Source organism: Phoca vitulina, unplaced genomic scaffold (assembly GCF_004348235.1).
Source record: "Phoca vitulina isolate PV1807 unplaced genomic scaffold, GSC_HSeal_1.0 scaffold1, whole genome shotgun sequence".
NCBI lineage: Eukaryota > Metazoa > Chordata > Mammalia > Carnivora > Phocidae > Phoca > Phoca vitulina.
In genome coordinates, this window is record NW_022589704.1 from 85,530,735 (window position 1) to 85,551,136 (window position 20,402).

At 38.1% G+C, this 20,402-nt stretch overlaps 1 protein-coding gene across 1 annotated transcript; it reads right to left on the reverse strand.

Moving 5' to 3' along the window:
* Window positions 1–19,351: 19,351 nt before the first annotated feature.
* On the reverse strand, window positions 19,352–20,201 carry LOC116636386 (calmodulin-A-like). The gene has a single exon (XM_032411168.1). The coding sequence runs from the start codon at window positions 20,028–20,030 to the stop codon at window positions 19,743–19,745; it is 288 nt and encodes a 95-aa protein (XP_032267059.1). The 5' UTR covers window positions 20,031–20,201; the 3' UTR covers window positions 19,352–19,742.
* Window positions 20,202–20,402: the final 201 nt, after the last annotated feature.

Below are 20,402 nucleotides of genomic sequence, written 5' to 3' on the forward strand. Positions count from 1 at the left end.
ATCAAATACATAATCTACGTAATATAGATCAAACATACACCAAAAATCCATGTTGCTTGACCTTAGGAGTTCTCTATCTGGTGGATGAGATGAACATAACATGGAGATATTTTCAAAGTATAGCATAAAGAGAGCAAGATATGAACACAGGACTTGGATTCAGTGCACATAGAGCCAGCTGTGTGGTTAAATTCAAGAGTATTGGCAATCATTTAAACTATGTGCATTTTCGTGAGGGGAGGAGCAAGATGGCAGAGGAATAGGAGACCTAAATTTTGTCTGGTCCCAGGAATTCAGCTAGATGGGGATCAAACCATCTGAACACCTACGAACTCAACAGGAGATTGAAGAAAAGAATAGCAGCAACTCTCTGAACAGAAAAGCGACCACTTTCTGGAAGGTAGGATGTGCGGAGAAATGAATCCGAGGTGATATTCGGGAGGATAGACGGCGGGGGAGGGGGCCTCTGTCAGCCACTACCGGCAAGTGATAGAGCAGCAGAGCACAAAATCGGAACTTTTAGAAGTCTTCTCCGCGGAGGGACGTTGCTCCAGTGGCTAAGCAGGGGTGGAACCCTCGCAGGACAGTGTGGTCTCAGGACCCTTGGGGTCACAGAAAGACCGGGGGTGCCTGAGAGCAGCAGAGCTCCCAGGGATCGGAGCAGGGAAGCCGGCTGCAGAGATGGAGCCAAAGAGCGGGCTCTCAGCTCGGGGTTGCCATAAACCGTGATCTGCAGCACAGTCGGGCCACTGCTCTTCCAGCAGGGACCCAATAAGCAGCAGATCCGGGGAGACTCCCCTTCCTCCCCTGGGAGGAGCGGTGGGAGTGCACCGCAGGGATCTGCTGGGTTTGGAGACTCCATTCGGGGTTGTGTGCCAGAGATAGAAATGCTCCCTCACAGGCCGGGTGAGCATGGAGTGCAGCCGGAGACCGGGGAGACGGGAGTGATTGACTGCTTTTCTCTGAGGGCTCACTGAGGAGTGGGGCCCCGTGTTCTCGGCTCCTCCGGGGCAGAGATTGGGAGGCCGCCATTTTCACTCTCATCCTCCAAAGCTGTGCAGAAAGCTTGCAGGGAACAAAAACTCTCGAGAGCAAACCCGAGCAGATTACTTAGCCCGGACCCGGCAAGGGCGGGGCAATTCCGCCTCCAGCAAAGACATTTGGGAATCACAGCAACAGGCCCCTCCCCCAGAAGATCAGAAAGAACAGCCTGCCAAGATCAAGTTTACCGATCAATGAGAATGGCAGAACTCCAGTGCTAGGGGAATACTGCACATAGAATTCAGGGCTTTTTTCCTATGAGTCTTTAGTCTTTCAAAGTTAATTTTTTAAATTTTCTTTTTCTTCTTTTTCTTTTTTTTTTGAATTTTTCTTTTTCCCTTTTTCAACCAACATCTTGTCAATCCTTTTTTCAAAAAATCTTTTTTATTTTTCATTTTTAGAGTCATATTCTATCCCTTCATATTAGTTAACCTTGTTTTTGGTATATATATATAAGTTGATCTCTTGTCAGAATTTTGGGATACAGTATCTTCTAACAGACCAAAATATACCCTAAATCTCTAGTGTATGGCTTTGTTCTAGTCTCCTGACTGATCACCTTCTTCCCCCTGCCCTTTTTTTTAAAATCCTCTTCTTTCTTTTTTCAACCAACTTCTTATCAATTCCTTTTATAAAATCTTCTATACTTTTCATCTTTACACTCATATTCCATCCCTTCATCGTATTTACCCTTATTTTTGTACATATATAAGTTATTTATTTCTTTAATTTTGGGAAGCATTTTCTTCTAACAGACCAAAATATGCCCAAAATCTAGTGTGTGGCACTGATCTATGCACCAGCCTGATCATATTTGATCATATTCTGTTTTTTTTAATCTTTTTCTTTTTCTTTTTTTCTTTCTTTCCCTTTCTTTTCCCCCGGTTTCAGGTCTCTTCTGATTTGTTTAATGTATATTTTTCTGGGGTCATTGTTACCCTGTTAGCATTTTGTTCTCGCATTCATCTATTCTCCTCTGGACAAAATGACAAGATGGAAAAAATTACCTCAAAAAAAAGAACAAGAGGCAGTACTGACTGCCAGGGACCTAATCAATACAGACATTGGTAAGATGTTGGAACTAGAGTTCAGAATGACGATTTTAAAGATACTAGCTGGGCTTGAAAAAAGCATGGTAGATATTAGAGAAACCCTTTCTGGAGAAATAAAAGAACTAAAATCTAACCTAGTCAAAATCAAAAAGGCTATTAATGAGGCGCAATCAAAAATGGAGGCTCTAACTGCTAGGATAAATGAGGCAGAAGAGAGAACTAGTGATATAGAAGACCAAATGATGGAAAATAAAGAAGTTGAGAAAAAGAGAGATAAACAACTACTGGATCACGAGGGCAGAATTTGAGAGATAAGTGATACCATAAGATGAAAGAATATTAGAATAATTGGGATCCCAGAAGAAGAAGAAAGAGAGAGAGGGGCAGAAGGTATATTGGAGCAAATTATAGCAGAGAACTTCCCTAATTTGGGGAAGGAAACAGGCATCAAAACCCAGGAGGCACAGAGAACCCCTCTCAAAATCAATAAAAATAGGTCAACACGTCAACATCTAATAGTAAAACTTACGAGTCTCAGAGACAGAAAATCCTGAAAGCAGCTCGGGAGAAGAGATCTGTAACCTACAATGGAAGAAACATTAGATTGGCCACAGACCTATCCACAGAGACCTGGCAGGCCAGAAAGGACTGGCATGATATATTCAGAGCACTAAATGAGAAAAATATGCACCCAAGAATATTATATTCAGCTAGGCTGTCACTGAAAATAGAAGGAGAGATAAAAAGCTTCCAGGACAAAAAAAAACTAAAGGAATTTGCAAACAGGAAACCAGCCCTACAAGCCCTCTAAGCAAAGAGAGAGCCTAAAAGTAACATAGACCAGAAAGGAACAGAGACAATATATATTAACAGTCACCTTACAGGCAATACAATGGCACTAAATCCATATCTTTCAATAATTACCCTGAATGTAAATGGGTTAAATGCCCCAATCAAAAGACAATGGGTATCAGATTGGATAAAAAAACAAGATCCATTGATATGCTGTCTGCAAGAGACTCATTTTAGACCCAAAGACAACCCCAGATTGAAAGTGAGTGGGTGGAAAACCATTTACCATGCTAATGGACACCAAAAGAAAGCTGGGGTGTCAATCCTTATATCAGGAAATTTAGATTTTACACCAAAGACTGTAATAAGAGATGAGGAAGGACATCAGATCATACTTAAAGGGTCTATCCAACAAGAAGATCTAACAATTGTAAATATCTATGCCCCTAAGATGGTTGTATATATAAGCCAATTATATAACCCAATTAATAACAAAAGCAAAGAGACACATTGACAACAATACAATAATAGTGGGGAACTTTAACACCCCCCTCACTGAAATGGACAGATCATCTAAGCAAAAGATCCACAAGGAAATAAAGACTTTAAATGACACACTGGACCAAATAAACTTCACAGATATATTCAGAACATTCCATCCCAAAGCAACAGAATACACATTCTTCTCTAGTGCCTATGGAACATTCTCCAGAATAGATCACATCCTAGGTCACAAATCAGGTCTCAACTGGTACCAAAAGATTGGGATCGTTCCCTGCATATTTTCAGAACACAATGCTTTGAAACTAGAACTCAATCACAAAAGGAAAGTCAGAAAGAACTCGAATACATAGAGGCTAAAGAGCATCCTACTAAAGAATGAATGTGGTCAACCAGGAAATTAAAGAAGAATTTTAAAAATGGAAACCAATGAAAATGAAAACACAACTATTCAAAATATTTGGGATGCAGCAAAGGCAGTCCTAAGAGGAAAGTATATAGCAATACAGGCCTTTCTCAAGAAACAAGAAAGGTCTCAAATACGTAACCTAACCCTACACCTAAAGGAGCTGGAGAAAGAACAGGAAATAAAGCCTAAACCCAGCAGGAGAAGAGAAATAAGAAAGATCCAAGCAGAAATCAATGAAATAGAAACCAAAAGAACAGTAGAACAAATCAACGAAACTAGGAGCTGGTTCTTTGAAAGAATTAACAAGATTGATAAACCCCTGGCCAGACTTATCAAAAAGAAAAGAGAAAGGACCCAAATAAATAAAATCATGAATGAAAGAGGAGGGATCACAACCAACACCAAAGAAATACAAACAATTATAAGAACATATTATGAGCAACTCTATGCCAGCAAATTAGATAATCTGGAAGAAATGGATGCATTCCTACAGATGTATCAACTACCAAAACTGAACCAGGAAGAAATAGAAAACCTGAACAGACCTATAACCACTAAGGAAATTGAAGCAGTCATCAAAAATCTCCCAACAAACTAAAGCCCAGGGCCAGATGGCTTCCCAGGGGAATTCTACCAAACCTTTAAAGAAGAATTAACACCTATTCTTCTGAAACTGTTCCAAAAAATAGAAATGGAAGGAAAACTTCAAAACTCGTTTTATGAAGCCACCATTACCTTGATTCCAAAACCAGACAAAGACCCCATCAAAAGGAGAATTACAGACCAATATTCCTGATGAACATGGATGCAAAAATTCTCACCAAAATACTAGCTAATAGGATCCAACAGTACATTAAAAGGATTATTCACCACGACCAAGTGGGATTTATTCCTGGGCTGCAAGGTTGATTCAACATCTGCAAATCAATCAATGTGATACAATATATTAATAAAAGAAAGAACAAAAACCATATGATCCTCTCAATAGATGCAGAAAAAGCATTTGACAAAGTACAGCATCCTTTCTGATCAAAATTCTCTTCAGAGTATAGGGATAGAGGGCACATACCTCAATATCATAAAAGCCATCTATGAAAAACCGACAGTGAATATCATTCTCAATGGGGAAAAAGCAGAGCTTTCCCCCTAAGGTCAGGAACACGGCAGGGATGTCCACTATCACCACTGCTATTCAACATAGTATTAGAAGTCCTAGCCACAGCAATCAGACAACAAAAAGAAATAAAAGGCATCCGAATCGGCAAAGAAGTCAAACTCTCACTCTTTGCAGATGATATGATACTTTATGTGGAAAACCCAAAGACTCCACCCCAAAACTGCTAGAACTCATACAGGAATTCAGTAAAGTGGCAGGATATAAAATCAATGCACAGAAATCAGTGGCATTCCTATACACCAACAACAAGACAGAAGAAAGAGAAATTAAGGAGTCGATCCCATTTACAATTGCACCCAAAACCATAAGATACCTAGGAATAAATCTAACCAAAGAGGCAAAGAATCTGTACTCAGAAAATATAAAATACTCATGAAAGAAATTGAGGAAGACACAAAGAAATGGAAAAACGTTCCATTCTGATGGATTGGAAGATCAAATATTGTGAAGATGTCAGTGCTACCTAGAGCAATCTACACATTTAATGCAATCCTTATCAAAATACCATCCACTTTTTTCAAAGAAATGGAGCATATAATCCTAAAATTTGTATGGAACCAGAAAAGACCCCGAATAGCAAGAAGAATGTTGAAAAAGAAAAGCAAAGCTGGCGGCATCACAATTCCGGACTTCCAGCTCCATTACAAAGCTGTCATCATCAAGACAGTATGGTACTGGCACAAAAACAGACACATAGATCAATGGAACAGAATAGAGAGCCCAGAAATGGACCCTCAACTCTATGGTCAACTAATCTTTGACAAAGCAGGAAAGAATGTCCAATGGAAAAAAGACAGTCTCTTCAACAAATGGTGTTGGGAAAATTGGACAGCCACATGCAGAAGAATGAAACTGGACCATTTCTTTACACCACACACAGACATAGACTTAGAATGGTTGAAAAACCTAAATGTGAGACAAGAGTCCATCGAAATCCTGAAGGAGAACACAGGCAGCAACCTCTTTGACCTCAGCCGCAGCAACTTCTTCCTAGAAATAGCACCAAAGGCAAGGGAAGCAAGGGCAAAAATGAACTATTGGGACTTCATCAAGATAAAAAGCTTTTGCACAGCAAAAGAAACAGTCAACAAAACCAAAAAACAACCGACAGAATGGGAGAAGATATTTGCAAATGACATATCAGATAAGGGGCTAGTATCCAAAATCTATAAAGAACTTATCAAACTCAACACCCAAAGAACAAATAATCCAGTCAAGAAATGGGCAGAAGACATGAACAGACATTTTTCCAAAGAAGACATCCAAACGGCCAACGGACACATGAAAAAGTGCTCAACGTTGCTCAGCATCAGGGAAATATAAATCAAAACCTCAATGAGATACCACCTCACACCAGTCAGAATGGCTAAAATTAACAAGTCAGGAAATGACAGATGTTGGCGGGGATGCAGAGAAAGGGGAACCCTCCTACACGGTTGGTGGGAATGCAAGCTGGTGCAGCCACTCTGGAAAACAGTTTGGAGGTTCCTCCAAAAGTTGAAAATAGAGCTACTGTATGACCCAGCAATTGCACTACTGGGTATTTACCCCAAAGATACAAATGTAGGGATCCGAAGGGGTACGTGCATCCCGATGTTTATAGCAGCAATGTCCACAATAGCCAAACTATGGAAAGAGCCAAGATGTCCATCGACAGATGAATGGATAAAGAAGATACACACACACACACACACACACACACACACACACACACACACTGGAATATTATGCAGCCATCAAAAGGAATGTAATCTTGCCTTTTGCACTGACGTGGATGGAACTGGAGGATATTATGCTAAGCAAAATATGTCAATCAGAGAAAGACATGTATCATATGATCTCATTGATATGAGGAATTCTTAATCTCAGGAAACAAACAGGGTTGCTGGAGTGGTGGGGGATGGGAGGGATGGGGTGGTTGGGTGATAGACATTGGAGAGGTATGTGCTATGGTGAGCGCTGTGAATTGTGTAAGACTGTTGAATCTCAGACCTGTACCTCTGAAACAAATAACATATTATATGTTAAAAAAAAGAAGAAGAAGATAGCAGGAAGGGAAGAATAAAGGGGGGGAATCGGAGGGGGAGACGAACCATGAGAGACTATGGACTCTGAGAAACAAACTGAGGGTTCTGGGGGGAGGGGGGTGGGAGGATGGGCTAGCCTGGTGATGGGTATTAAAGAGGGCACATACTGCAAGGAGCACTGGGTGTTATGCACAAACAATGAATCATGGAACACTACATCAAAAACTAATGATGTAATGTATGGTGATTAACGTAACATAATAAAATAAAAAAAAATAAACTATGTGTGCTTTCTTGATTTTCTCACCTAGAAAGAGTCATATGATCATAAGATATATTGAGGGTCTAAAAGTCATGATTTACTAAACCAATATACAAAATGTATGCTTTCTGAAATAAACACAAATTTTATTCTTTAAATTTTTTTTTTTAAGATTTTATTTATTTGCGAGAGAGACAATGAGAGACAGAGAGCATGAGAGGGAGGAGGGCCAGAGGGAGAAGCAGACTCCCTGCTGAGCAGGGAGCCTGATGTGGGACTCGATCCTGGGACTCCAGGATCACGACCTGAGCCGAAGGCAGTCGCTCAACCAACTGAGCCACCCAGGCGCCTGCAAATTTTATTCTTTAAATTTTTGTTCTATGAATGCAGTGTAAATGAAAAGAGGAGGGAAGTGAGGTCTGTAAAGTCAAGTGGAGGATTTACATGTACTTACTATCTGATTTGTTAACATTTTCTAATTCTCCAAACAAAAACAATTACTTCCTACTGTAAAAAAATTATAAGATCAATGAATCAAAGGGGTCCCAATTTACCAAGTAATAATTGGTTTACCTCTGAGTTATAATCTACCACTGTTCATTCACACTCCTTTCTGAAATGTTAGCAGAATTTTTGTTGTTGTCATTGTTGTTATTAAAAAGGATGAATATTTTCTTTTTTTTTTTTTTTTAAAGATTTTATTTATTTATTTGAGAGAGAGAGAATGAGAGACAGAAAGCATGAGAGGGAGGAGGGTCAGAGGGAGAAGCAGACTCCCTGCCGAGCAGGGAGCCCGATGCGGGACTCGATCCTGGGACTCCAGGATCATGACCTGAGCCGAAGGCAGTCGCTTAACCAACTGAGCCACCCAGGCGCCCAAAAAGGATGAATATTTTCAAATTCCCACTATGGCAGCAACAATTTTACTTGCCAAACATTTCATCTGCACCACCACATTTCTGTTCCCCTTGACCCTGTAAGTAGTAGTGGCCTGTGGACTTCGGGCAGCAATGATGTGTGTCACCTCCAGCCAAAGCTTGGAAAAGCCAACAAACAACTCTCAAGTTCTTTCTTCTGCTAAGGGAAAAGCAGACAAGGCCTCATGCTGATATGGTAAAGTCATAGATCAGTTCAGTCTCAATTGCTGGGGCCCTGCTCTCCTAAACAGTTGTCCTAATCCATAACAGATTACGTACAAGAGAGAAATAACTTTTTGTTTTGTTAAACCAGAGAACCCTTGTGATTGTTAGCATAGTGTACCCTGCTCTGTACTGACTAATTCTTATCTGAGGTATCAGTTTTATCTCCTCCCTTCAGTACCATTTGACACTTGCTTTACCCATATAGACATCCAACAAATATATCTAAGTATAATTGGGGGGCTAAAATAAGTTAAAAATTAGGAAAGTATATGTGTATATGAGTAAGTTGTTTAAAGGGACTAGGGCTTTTGGAAGACCACAATAATGGAGGACCGTTACTAGCCCTCAATAATTATTCTATCATTAAATAATTATGCTGAAGGAAACTAATAAGGATATGAACGGAAAAGCTGAGAAGTGGTACAAGGCATACACTTTTTTACTCTGAATCCAGCAGATCCACCAGCAGACTGAGGTAACCAGCAACATGCTCAGAGAAGTCTAAACCTATCCATTGCCTTTACTTCTTTCTAATTTATATAAAAGAGCACTAATAACCAATAACTTATGACTTAGCCTATAGGACAAGTTTAAAAGTTCAAGAGTCTTTTTTTTTTTTTAAGCAAAATTATGTAATATGGTAAAACTGAAAGGAGCAGTTGCGAAAAGCTTAATCTAAAAGGCTTCATTTTTGGGGCACCTGGGTGGCTCAGTCGGTTAAACGTCTGCCTTCGGCTCAGGTCATGATCCCAGGGTCCTGGGATCGAGCCCCGCATTGGGCTCCCTGCTCAGTGGGGAGCCTACTTCTCCCTCTCCCTCTGCTGCTCCCCCTGCTTGTACTCTCTCTCTTTCTCAAATAAATAAAATCTTTAAAAAAAATAAAATAAAAATAAAAAAATAAAAGGCTTCATTTTTATAAAAAGGGCTTTGAAATGAACTATAATGAAATTGAATGGATAAATTCCTGGAGCTTTTCAAGTTTCTAAGAGAAAATAACTGGATTCATAACTACATTTCAAATTTGAAGTTTTTTACCAGAATTATTTGAATGCAAACGTTTTTGGCTGTTTATGGGAGGGGATGTGTAGGTAATGCCAGTAGTGTTCTAAATGTGACGTTTGCACACTATTAAACCCAATGAACTATGAATATGTGAGTTGAAAATATCATTTCTCAGGGCGCCTGGGTGGCTCAGTTGTTAAGCATCTGCCTTCGGCTCAGGTCATGATCCCAGGGTCCTGGGATCAAGCCCCGCATCTGGCTCCCTGCTCCGCGGGAAGCCTGCTTCTCCCTCTCCCACTCCCTCTGCTTGTGTTCCCTCTCTTGCTGTGTCTCTCTCTGTCAAATAAATCTTTAAAAAAGAAAAAAAAAAAAAGAAAATATCATTTCTCCAGTTACTTCAATTGATTTAAATCTGGTGTTGAGGCATTTCAGTTCTAACCTCAGAACATTTTGAAGACTAAATCCAAAGGACTTTGATTACTTCGGTTATTCCTGATTTGTTTAAAATATTTAAATGACTAGTTTTAACATAGACCTGTATATAATAATTGTCACTGGCTAGGAACTAAAGCAATGAGAAACTTGTCATTCTGCTTTCTGAAATCTTAAAGCACTATCTTCTCTATTAGAAAGACTCTTGCAGATAGAGTTTTACTTGCTCATCCGTCACTAGGTGGATTTATGCTTGTGGTTTACACCTTAACTGGCGCCTGTCGCTAATTTGACAAGCCAACTGGTGGAACACTTAAACACTTCTTGTTAAAATGACTCAACAGAGGTAGGATTATGCACTAGAGCATTAATCAAAAGACCATCTGTTCTAACAAGAAATTTTGCAGTTTCCTAGTTGTTCTCTGAAAATTTAGTGAGATATCTAGGTTACAAATCTCAGCATTTGCATAATATTGACACAGATTATAGATTAGTCTGAAGTATTTATAAGATAAAGAATGTATAATAATATGTATATATAAAGATAATTTTAGCTCTTCTAAGATGATATCCAAATTTAAAATCTAATTATTTCAACATTAGTTACTCTTCTACATTTTAAAATATAGTGCTTAACTGTAAAGTTACCAAAGTTGGATGGGAATTCCTAATTTCAGATTTAATACCTAAAAAACAGTACATATTCTTTCAGAATGTGCCCTGTGGCTCTTCACCAATGGTTATGTGGGAGAATGTTTGGTCTCTCTGAGAGCAGGGATTTAACATTTCCTTTCAAAAATTCAAGATCCTGGAGCTAAAGTGAAAGCAAATAATAAATATGCATGGGTCCTAAATGTAAGATGTTATCAATTAGAATTGTTCCAGCCTCAAGTAGTACTATTCCCAACTCAGAACTGCTTAGACAATAAGGACCACATGACCTCATGCAACAAGAGTCCCAGAGGAGGAGGTTCCAGAATTCATTAAATCAATGGCTAAATGAAATAATCAAACATCCAATTCCTCTAATCTTTCTGAGCAAGCATCCCCTTCCTCTCAGCTAATGTCCTTAGACTTGACCCTTTTTGGTGCTACTGATGAGCTTTCAGCATCCCATCCTCACACAAGCATTGAAATGTCAAAAGAGGCAAAGGGGATATATTCCTAAGAGGGATGAAATCTTTTCCAGAGGCCCCTAGATTTCCTCAACACTGTCCTTATATAACAAAAGCCTTCTTAAATCCTTCTTAATTCAGGCTTGAGAGGACTAGAATTGCCATGATATTCAGTAATCAAGATTCATCCTCTAGCTAGGTCTGAGGAGGATCCCCTTTTTCTAAAGCAGGTGGCCACCTGAGGTCTAAGTAAATTTGTGGTTAGATTAACAAAGAAAAATTGGAGAAGAATGACTATTAGGTAGGTGACCAATAGTGCTTGCCCTAGAGCATGAAAGGATTATTTCAAAGGATCCAAAAATAAATACTAAGAGGACTGTGATGAGGGGCAAAATGGGATGTTTTGGTACTATTTCCCATTTGCAGAAATATCATTATTTTTTACTTGCTAATCCTTCCGATGATTAGTATTGTTGTATAATTAATATAGTTATGGATAGTAAGACTGAGCATTTGAATGGAAACATCATTAAAACCATGAAAGACTGGAAAATATATATGGAGAAGAAAAATAATGCTTTTTAGCGTTAGCAAGGGACATACCCGAGTACCCTTGATGCAGGTAAAGAGAATAAGAAAATTTTAACATATTGGAACAATAAATAACTTCTGTTACAACATAAAAGAAAGGTTTTTTAAAAAAGATTTTATTTATTTATTTGAGAGAGAGAGAGAATGGAACAGAGGGAGAGGGACACACAGAGCACAGAGCCCGACACAGGGCTCTATCCCATGACCCATGAGATCATGACCTGAGCAGAAACCAAGAGTCAGTGCTTAACCAACTGAACCACCCAGGTGTCCCAAAGAAAGTTATTGTTTAGGCTACACTGAAATGCTATTCTTTTTTTTTTTTTTAATTTATTCATTTGAGAGAGAGAGCATGAGCAGGGGTGGATAGGCACAGGGAGAGGGAGAAGCAGGCTCCCCGCTGAGCAGAGAGCCCAATGTGGGGTTTGATCCCAGAACCCTGGGATCATGACCTGAGCTGAAAGCAGACACTAACTGACTGAGCCATCCAGTCACCCCTCAAATGCTATTCTTAAAAATCTATCAATGTGTATTAAGTATACTAGTTCAAAATTAACTCTAAGATGTTCAAAACTAGCATATTGTCGGTAAGTTGTTATTAAGAAAACTTAGGATCATTAACTTGAAGGGTAACTTTTAGGTGTGGAAGTTTTAGCACACAGAATCATAAACAGCCTTTTTCTTTAAAAAAAAGGGGGGAGGCGTTCTCTAGCTAATAATTTTTGCTTGTAATTATAACAATAATACTTTGAGATTTAAAAATGAACAAAGAATTCAGTAACAAGAAAATGCTTCCTCCATAATATCAGTTAAATACTGACAAATCCAATATTAATGTGGTAGAAATTTATCTTAACTCACAGACAGACCTGAATTATTATTATCTCCTGAGATCACCTGGAGGGCATCCTTCAGGCCAGTAGACATAGCTCTAGGGGCATAATAGAGTACATTTGTTTGAACAACAGATGACTGAGGTTGGCTCACTTGGAAACTCCTTACAGCCAACAACTGTAGTAAATTTTCCATCACTTTTTATTTTCTATTTCCTCAACTTTAACACCTGTATGTTAATACCAGCAAATGGAGTACAAGTCTTTGATCTATTCAGAGTTTGTTGCACACTTTGCACATTTGGTTTGGATGAGTCACTGACTAGGTGGCTATTGTTGTAAGACAGATAATGAGTAGGTACAGCAAAGTTATCTTAATGTCTGGAGAATCTTCTTTTTATCCCCTGGAGTGCTAAGTGCATTTTCTTCTCTGATCCTCAAATAGGTTCTAAAATTCCACCCCTTTATAATAGGAGGAAAACCAAAAATTCAGCTGTGACCTTACCTAGTTAAACATTAAACCCTAATTAGCTGTCATTGTTCACTGTCTCAAAAAATTAAACAGAACTTTTGTTTTAGATTGTATATTCTTCTATTCTTACTTTTTTTTCCTAATCTCATCTTTTTACAGAGTGATGATTAATATTAGTCTGTAGGCCAGATTTTTTGGGACACTTCAGATATCACATCCTGCCTCATTGTCCACATAAATATGTGCTTACTGGTCAGATGACACATCATACATGTTTATCAAATCACTCCCTCATAGAACAGAATTTGTCCTTACCCTTCATGCAGAAGACTCCTCCTATATAGACACAATTTGGGTAAAATTATAGTTCTCCATGTTCATAAGTGAAGTTAGTGGAACTTCTAGTGTTTTGTGTTTATTGCCATATGGTCAAATGGAAAAATGATACATCATTTGTATGAATACATCATTTGTATCATTGTGTCAAATGGAAAAATGATACATCATGTAGGATACATGAGGGTTAATTTTCCCACAGAATATGAATGCCTTGGGAATTAGAACAAAAGTAAGAAATATTAACTTTGTTGGGTAATATTACCTTTGTTGAGATTCAGACATACCTGGCTTTCTTAGAGTCCTGGTGGGACATTCCTAAGAAAATTTTCTTTGCAAGGCATCTGAAGTGATCCTCAGGAAAGAACTCTTCTAGGGAACAGAAATATCTGAAGCATGTCTTGGAAAAAGAGTGTAACACACCAACCTGCCAGTAACAGAGGGAAATAACTCATCCCAAGAGAAGTAGCCATGCATGAGAGTTAACTGTTTAAACTAGAGTCATTGTTGAAGGGGAGTCACGATTCCGATTACACCATGATGAGTACTTCCAGCCCAATCTCATATATCCCAAGGAGAAAAAGGACTGTAAAAAAAACTACAGAAAAACTATGTAAAACACTGGGTTATAAGCAGGTCTGCTTTGGGAGCTCTCCAGCAGAATACTGCATGAGAGGGAGTGGCCTTTTGCTCCAGTTTGTCATATATCACCGTGTAGGTATGCCACCATGACAGGCTAGGTCACTGGTATATTAGTCAGGGTTCTCCAGATAAGGAAGGAAGGAAGGAAGGAAGGAAGGAAGGAAGGAAGGAAGGAAGGAAGGAAGGAAGGAAAAGAAGAGAAAAGAAGAGAAAAGAAAAGAAAAAAGAAAAGAAAAGAAAAGAAAGAAAAGAAAAGATTTATTATATGGAATTGTCCAAATGATTATGGAGACTGAAGTCCAAAATCTGCAGTGTGGGAAGGCAGGCTGCAGACCCAGGAGAGCTGATGGTGCAGATGAAATCCAAAGGCAACATACTGGAGAATTTTCTCCTGCTTAGGGAAACCAGTCTTTTTGTTCTATTCAGGCCTTCTGAAAAGGCTTACCTACACTATGGAGGGCATTCTGCTTTACCCAATGTTCACAAATGTAAATGTTAATTTCATTCAAAAACACTCTCAAAGTTGACACATAAAATTAGCCATCACAACTGCCAATATCTGAGGGGAGAAGATTGGTTTAATGAGCATATTTAACACCCTTGGGGATTCCTGGAAGTAGTGATAAGTGAAAAGAGGACCCTGTAGGTTGTTAGTCTATTACAATAGCAGGGGAGATATAAGTCAGTGGAATTTAATCATTGCAATTATTTAATTTCATACGGTCATGTAAAACAAGCTATTTAGGCCAATACAAACTCCACCTACATGTTGTTCTTCATTTGCACAATGGGCATTTTGGGCTATAAACCATTAAAAGGTTAGACAGTGTCTGATTTAGAATACTTAGCAAATTATCATGTTTTCAATAATATTTAATGATTATTTTTGCAAACAGGGTGACATTATATTATGGTATTTAGAAGCATAGTGGAATGAGCACATTGTTTCAAACCCTGGTTCTAACTGCTTACTGTGTAGCTTTCTGTAAATTACTTGATGTTTCTATACTTCAGTTTCCTTATGTGAAAATACAAATACTTATATAACCTATACATAGTTGTTAAGAAAAATAAATGAGATCATATTGAGCATTTAGCACAATTTTTACTGCATAGTCAATACATGTTAACTATTGTTCTTATTATAATTTTAATAGTGTGATCAAGCTATAAGTTTTCAGCTAATTATCAATCCATCCATTTGTATGCATTTATTATGCAGCCAAAGGTTTGCCAAAAGTTAACATTTAACAGTAATAGAAAGACTGGTTAACAACAGCATAAATGTAGAGCAATTACAAGTGAAGGAAATGGTTAATAACATCTGTACTTTATGCTTAATTGGTTTATCGTCAGAAAATAAAATTTTCTGTGTGAATATTTTTTATAATCTATATAGTATGGATTATATTCAGTGGGCTCCAACATACAAGAAAGTTCCTTTCTTCTTCTTTTTTTTTATTGACGATTTTTTAGAGTAGTTTTAGGTTCACAGCAAAATTGTGCAGAGTACCAAAATTTCCCATATACCACCTGCCCCAACACATGCATAGCCTCCTTGATTATCAACATTCTGACCAGAATGGTACATTTGAGCCACCTGATAAACCTACATTGACACTGACATGTTATCACAAGAGTCACTCTTGGTGTTGTACATTCTATGGGACTGGACAAATTTATAATGACATGTATCTGTATAAATGATCATGTGCCATTGTAGTTTCATAAAGAGTAATTTACTGTCCTAAAATCCTCTCTGCTCCCCGCCCACCCTCTTCTAACCCCTGGCAACCACTGATCTTTTTACCATCTCCATAGCTTTGCTTTTCCCAGAATGTCATATATAAATATAATATAGTTGAAATTATTTAGCATTGGCTTCTTTCACATAGTAATGTACACTTAAGTTTCTTCCATGTATTTTCTTGGCTGGATAGCTTTTGTGTACAGGTGTGTGCTGGATAATATCCCAATGTCTGGATGTACCACAGTTTATCCATTGACATACTAAAGTACATCTTGGTCTCATCCAAACTTGGGCAATTATGAATAAAGTTGATATAAACATTTGTGAGCAGGTTTTTGTGTGAATGTAAATTTTCAACCCTTTTGGGTATACCAAGACACACATAACAGTGGATTGTATGGTAAGAGTATGTTTAGTTTTACAAGAAACTGAAAACTGAATCAGACAACAAAAAGAAATGAAAGGTATTCAAATTGGCAAAGAAGAAGTCAAACTCTCTCTCTTTGCAGATGACATGATACTTTATGTGGAAAATCCAAAAGACTCCACCCCCAAATTATTAGAACTCATACAGCAATTCAGGAATGTAGCAGGATACAAAATCAATGCACAGAAATTGTTTGCTTTCTTATACACTAACAATGTAACTGTAGAAAGAGAAATGAGAGAAATGATTCCATTTACAATAGCACCAAAAACCATAAGATACCTTGGAATAAACCTAACCAAAGAGGTAAAGGATCTATACTCTAGGAACTACAGAACACTCATGAAAGAAATTGAAGAAGACATAAAAAGATGGAAAAACATTCCATGATCATGGATCAGAAGAATAAACATTGTTAAAATGTCTATGCTACCCAGAGCAATCTATACTTTCAATGCCATCCCAATCAAAATTCCAGTGACTTTTTTCAAAGTGCTAGAACAAACCATCCTAAAATTTGTATGGAATCAGAAAAGACCCCGAATCGCCAAGGAAATGTTGAAAAAGAAAAACAAAGCTGGGGGCATCACATTGCCTGATTTCAAGCTATATTACAAAGCAGTGATCACCAAGACAGCACAGTACTGGCACAAAAACAGACATATAGACCAATGGAACAGAATAGAAAGCCCAGATATGGACCCTCAACTCTATGGCCAAATAATCTTAGACAAAGCAGGAAAAATATGCAATGGAAAAAAGACAGTCTCTTCAATAAATGGTGCTGGGAAAATGGGACAGCTATATACAGAAGAATGAAACTTGACCATTCTCTAACACCATACACAAAGATAAACTCAAATGGATGAAAGACCTCAATGTGAGACAGAAATCCATCAAAATCCTAGAGGAGAACATAGGCAGTAATCTCTTTGACAACGGCCACAACAACTTCTTTCAAGATACATCTCCAAAGGCTAGTGAAACGAAAGCAAAAATGACCTTTTGGGACTTCATCAAGATAAAAAGCTTCTGCACAGCAAAGGAAACAGTCAACAAAACAAAGAAGCAACCCACAGAATGGGAGAAGATATTTGCAAATGACACTACAGACAAAGGGCTGATTTCCAAAATCTATAAAGAACTTCTCAAACTCAACACCCAAAAAACAAATAATCAAGTCAGAAAATGGGCAGAAGACATGAACAGACACTTCTCCAAAGAAGACATAAAAATGGCTAACAGACACATGAAAAAATGTTCATCATCATTAGCCATCGGGGAAATTCAAATCACAACCACATTGACACACCACCTTACACCAGTTAAAATGGCAAAAATTGACAAGGCAAGAAACAACAAATGTTGAAGAGGTTGTGGAGAAAGAGGAACTCTCTTAAACTATTGGTGGGAATGCAAGTTGGTATATCCTCTTTGGAAAACAGTGTGGAGGTTCCTCAAAAAATTAAGAATAAAGCTACCCTATGACCCAGCAATTGCACTCCTGGGTATTTACCCCAAAGACACAGATGTAGTGAAAAGAAGGGTCATATGCACCCCAATGTTCATAGCAGCAAGGTCCACAATAGCCAAACTGTGGAAACAGCAGAGATGCCCTTCGACAAATGAATGGATAAAGAAGATGTGGTCCATATATGCAATGGAATATTACTCAGCCATCAGAGAGGATGAATACCCAACTTTTACATCAACATGGATGGGACTGGAGGAAATTATGCTAAGTGAAATAAGTCAAGCAGAGAAAGTCAATTATCTAATGGTTTCACTTATTTGTGGAACATAAGGAATAGCATGGAGGAGATTAGGAGAAGGAAGGGACAAATGAAGGGGGGGGGGGAATCAGAGGGAGAGACAAACCATGAGAAACTCCGAGAAACAAACTGAGGGTTTTAGAGAGAGGGGGGTGGGGGGATGCGTTAGCCCGGTGATGGGTATTAAGGAGGGCACATACTGCATGGGGCACGGGGTGTTATACGAAAACAATGAATCACTACATCAACAATTGCTCACTACATCAAAAACTAATGATGTATTGTATGGTGACTAACATAACATAATAAAATAAACTTAAATTAAAAAAAAAAGAAAGAAACTGCAAACTGTCTTCCAAAGTGACTGTACCATTTTATATTCTCACCAACAATGAAAAAGAGTTCCTGTTGCTTCACATCTTCACCAGAATTTGGTGTTGTCAGTGTTCTGGATTTTGAATATTTTAATAAGTGTGTAGTGGTATCTCATTGTTGTTTTACTTTGCATTTCCCAATGACATATGATCTTTTCATATGCTTATTTGTCATTCGTATATTTTCTTTGGTGAGGTGTCTGTTAAGGCCTTGGGCCCATGTTTTAAAAAAGGTTGTTTGGGGGCGCCTGGGTGGCTCAGTTGGTTAAGCGACTGCCTTCGGCTCAGGTCATGATCCTGGAGTCCCTGGATCGAGTCCCACATCGGGCTCCCTGCTCAGCAAGGAGCCTGCTTCTCCCTCTGACCCTCTCCCCTCTCATGTGCTCTCTCTCTCTCATTCTCTCTGTCTCAAATAAATAAATAAAATCTTTAAAAAAAAAAAAAAAAAGGTTGTTTGTTTTCTCATTGTTGAGTTTTAAGAGTTCTTTGTGTGTTCTGAATAACGGTATTTTAGCAAGGAAGTCTTATAAATATTTTCTCCCAATCTGTGCTCTGTGGCTCGTCTTTTCTTTCTTTTCTTTTCTTCTTTTTTTGTTTTTTGTTTTTTTTGGTTTTGTTTTGTTTTGGTCTTTTCATTCTTTTGACAGTGTCCTACACAGAGAAGTTTTTAATTTTAATGGAGTCCAACTTACAATCTTTTCTCTCATGGATCTTGCCTTTGGTGTTATATGTAAAAAGTCATCACCAAATGCAAGGTCATCTAGGTTTTCTCCTATGTTCTCTTCTAGGAGTTCTATGGTTGTGCATTTTGCATGCAGGCCTAGGATCCATTTGGAGTTAATTTTTGTGAAGTGTGTAAGGTCTGTGTTTAGATAACTTTTTTCATGTGATTTCCTAGTTGTTCCAGCATCATTTATTGCCTCTTTTTTTTTAATTGTAAGTTTTTGTATTGGAAAACAAATATACAACTTGGAATGGATTTGAGGCAAATTGTGCCATAAGCAGATTTTCTTTAAGTGGCTAAACAAAGTTTAAAAAGCAAATAACAATAAAATAAAATGTTTCTGGTACAGGACCAGCAGTACAAAAAAATAGTGTATGAGTACCTAGATAATACACCCATTTTGCAATAGTGCAACTTTTAAGTACATATTGTTGACTGTCTATAGTCCATGCAGAGTTACAACTCCACACTTCAACAACATGCTGACAGTTCCTAAAGAAAACTACTTAAAAAAAAGGCATAATCCAGATGTTCCCTCATTTGACCAACTCCATCTAAGTTTAGATGTGCAGAAGGGCTTAGATATATCAAGACTAAGCCACATGCAACATGTTACTTGATCAATTTTCTAAAATAAGGTTTCAGGACAATGACAGTAAGATAAGGGAAGAAAACATGGAGGAATGAAGTCCTAATTACTATACATGCATATTTTTTGACAGCAGGGGGGAACCTTTTACAGATAAGTTACAAACAAAGAAAAGGCAAATAAACAATTTTGTACAAGAAATTTAACACATTCTGTACAATGTCTTCACTTTGCTGTCATCATTTGTACAAACCCTTCATAGTTTACTTGACCATCACCATCAATATCCTGCTTCCCTGATCATTTCATCAACCTCTTCATCTGTTAACTTCTCTCCCAGATTTGTCATCCCATGGCAAAACTCTGCTGCACTAATATAGCCATTGCCATCCTTATCAAACACATGGAATGCTTCTCTAATTTCTTCTTCACTGTCTGTGTCTTTCATTTTTCTTGCCATCATTGTCAGAAATTGCGGGAAGTCAATTGTGCCATTACCATTAGCATCTACTTCATTAATCATGTCCTGTAACTCTGCTTCTGTGGGATTTTGCCCAAAAGACCTCATTACAGTTCCCAATTCCTTTGTTGTTATAGTTCAATCACCATCCTTGTCAAATAGTGAAAAAGCTTCTTTGAATTCTGCAATCTGCTCTTTAGCCAGTTGGTCAGCCATGCTGCAAGTGCTACTGGTCTCCAAGAAGCGACCACACAACCACTCAGCTCGCCCGCCCCACTCGGACTCTATTGCCTTCTTTTTTTATGTGTGAATAAGTTTTTTATTAAAAAATATCTATTTATTTATTCATCAGCAATCAATTTCTGAATGACTCATACATACAAGATACCATGCTAGACACTAAACTTTCATAAGACATATTCCTTGTCCACAAGGAACTCTATCATAAAAGATACAGAGGAGTAAATCAATAATTAAAAT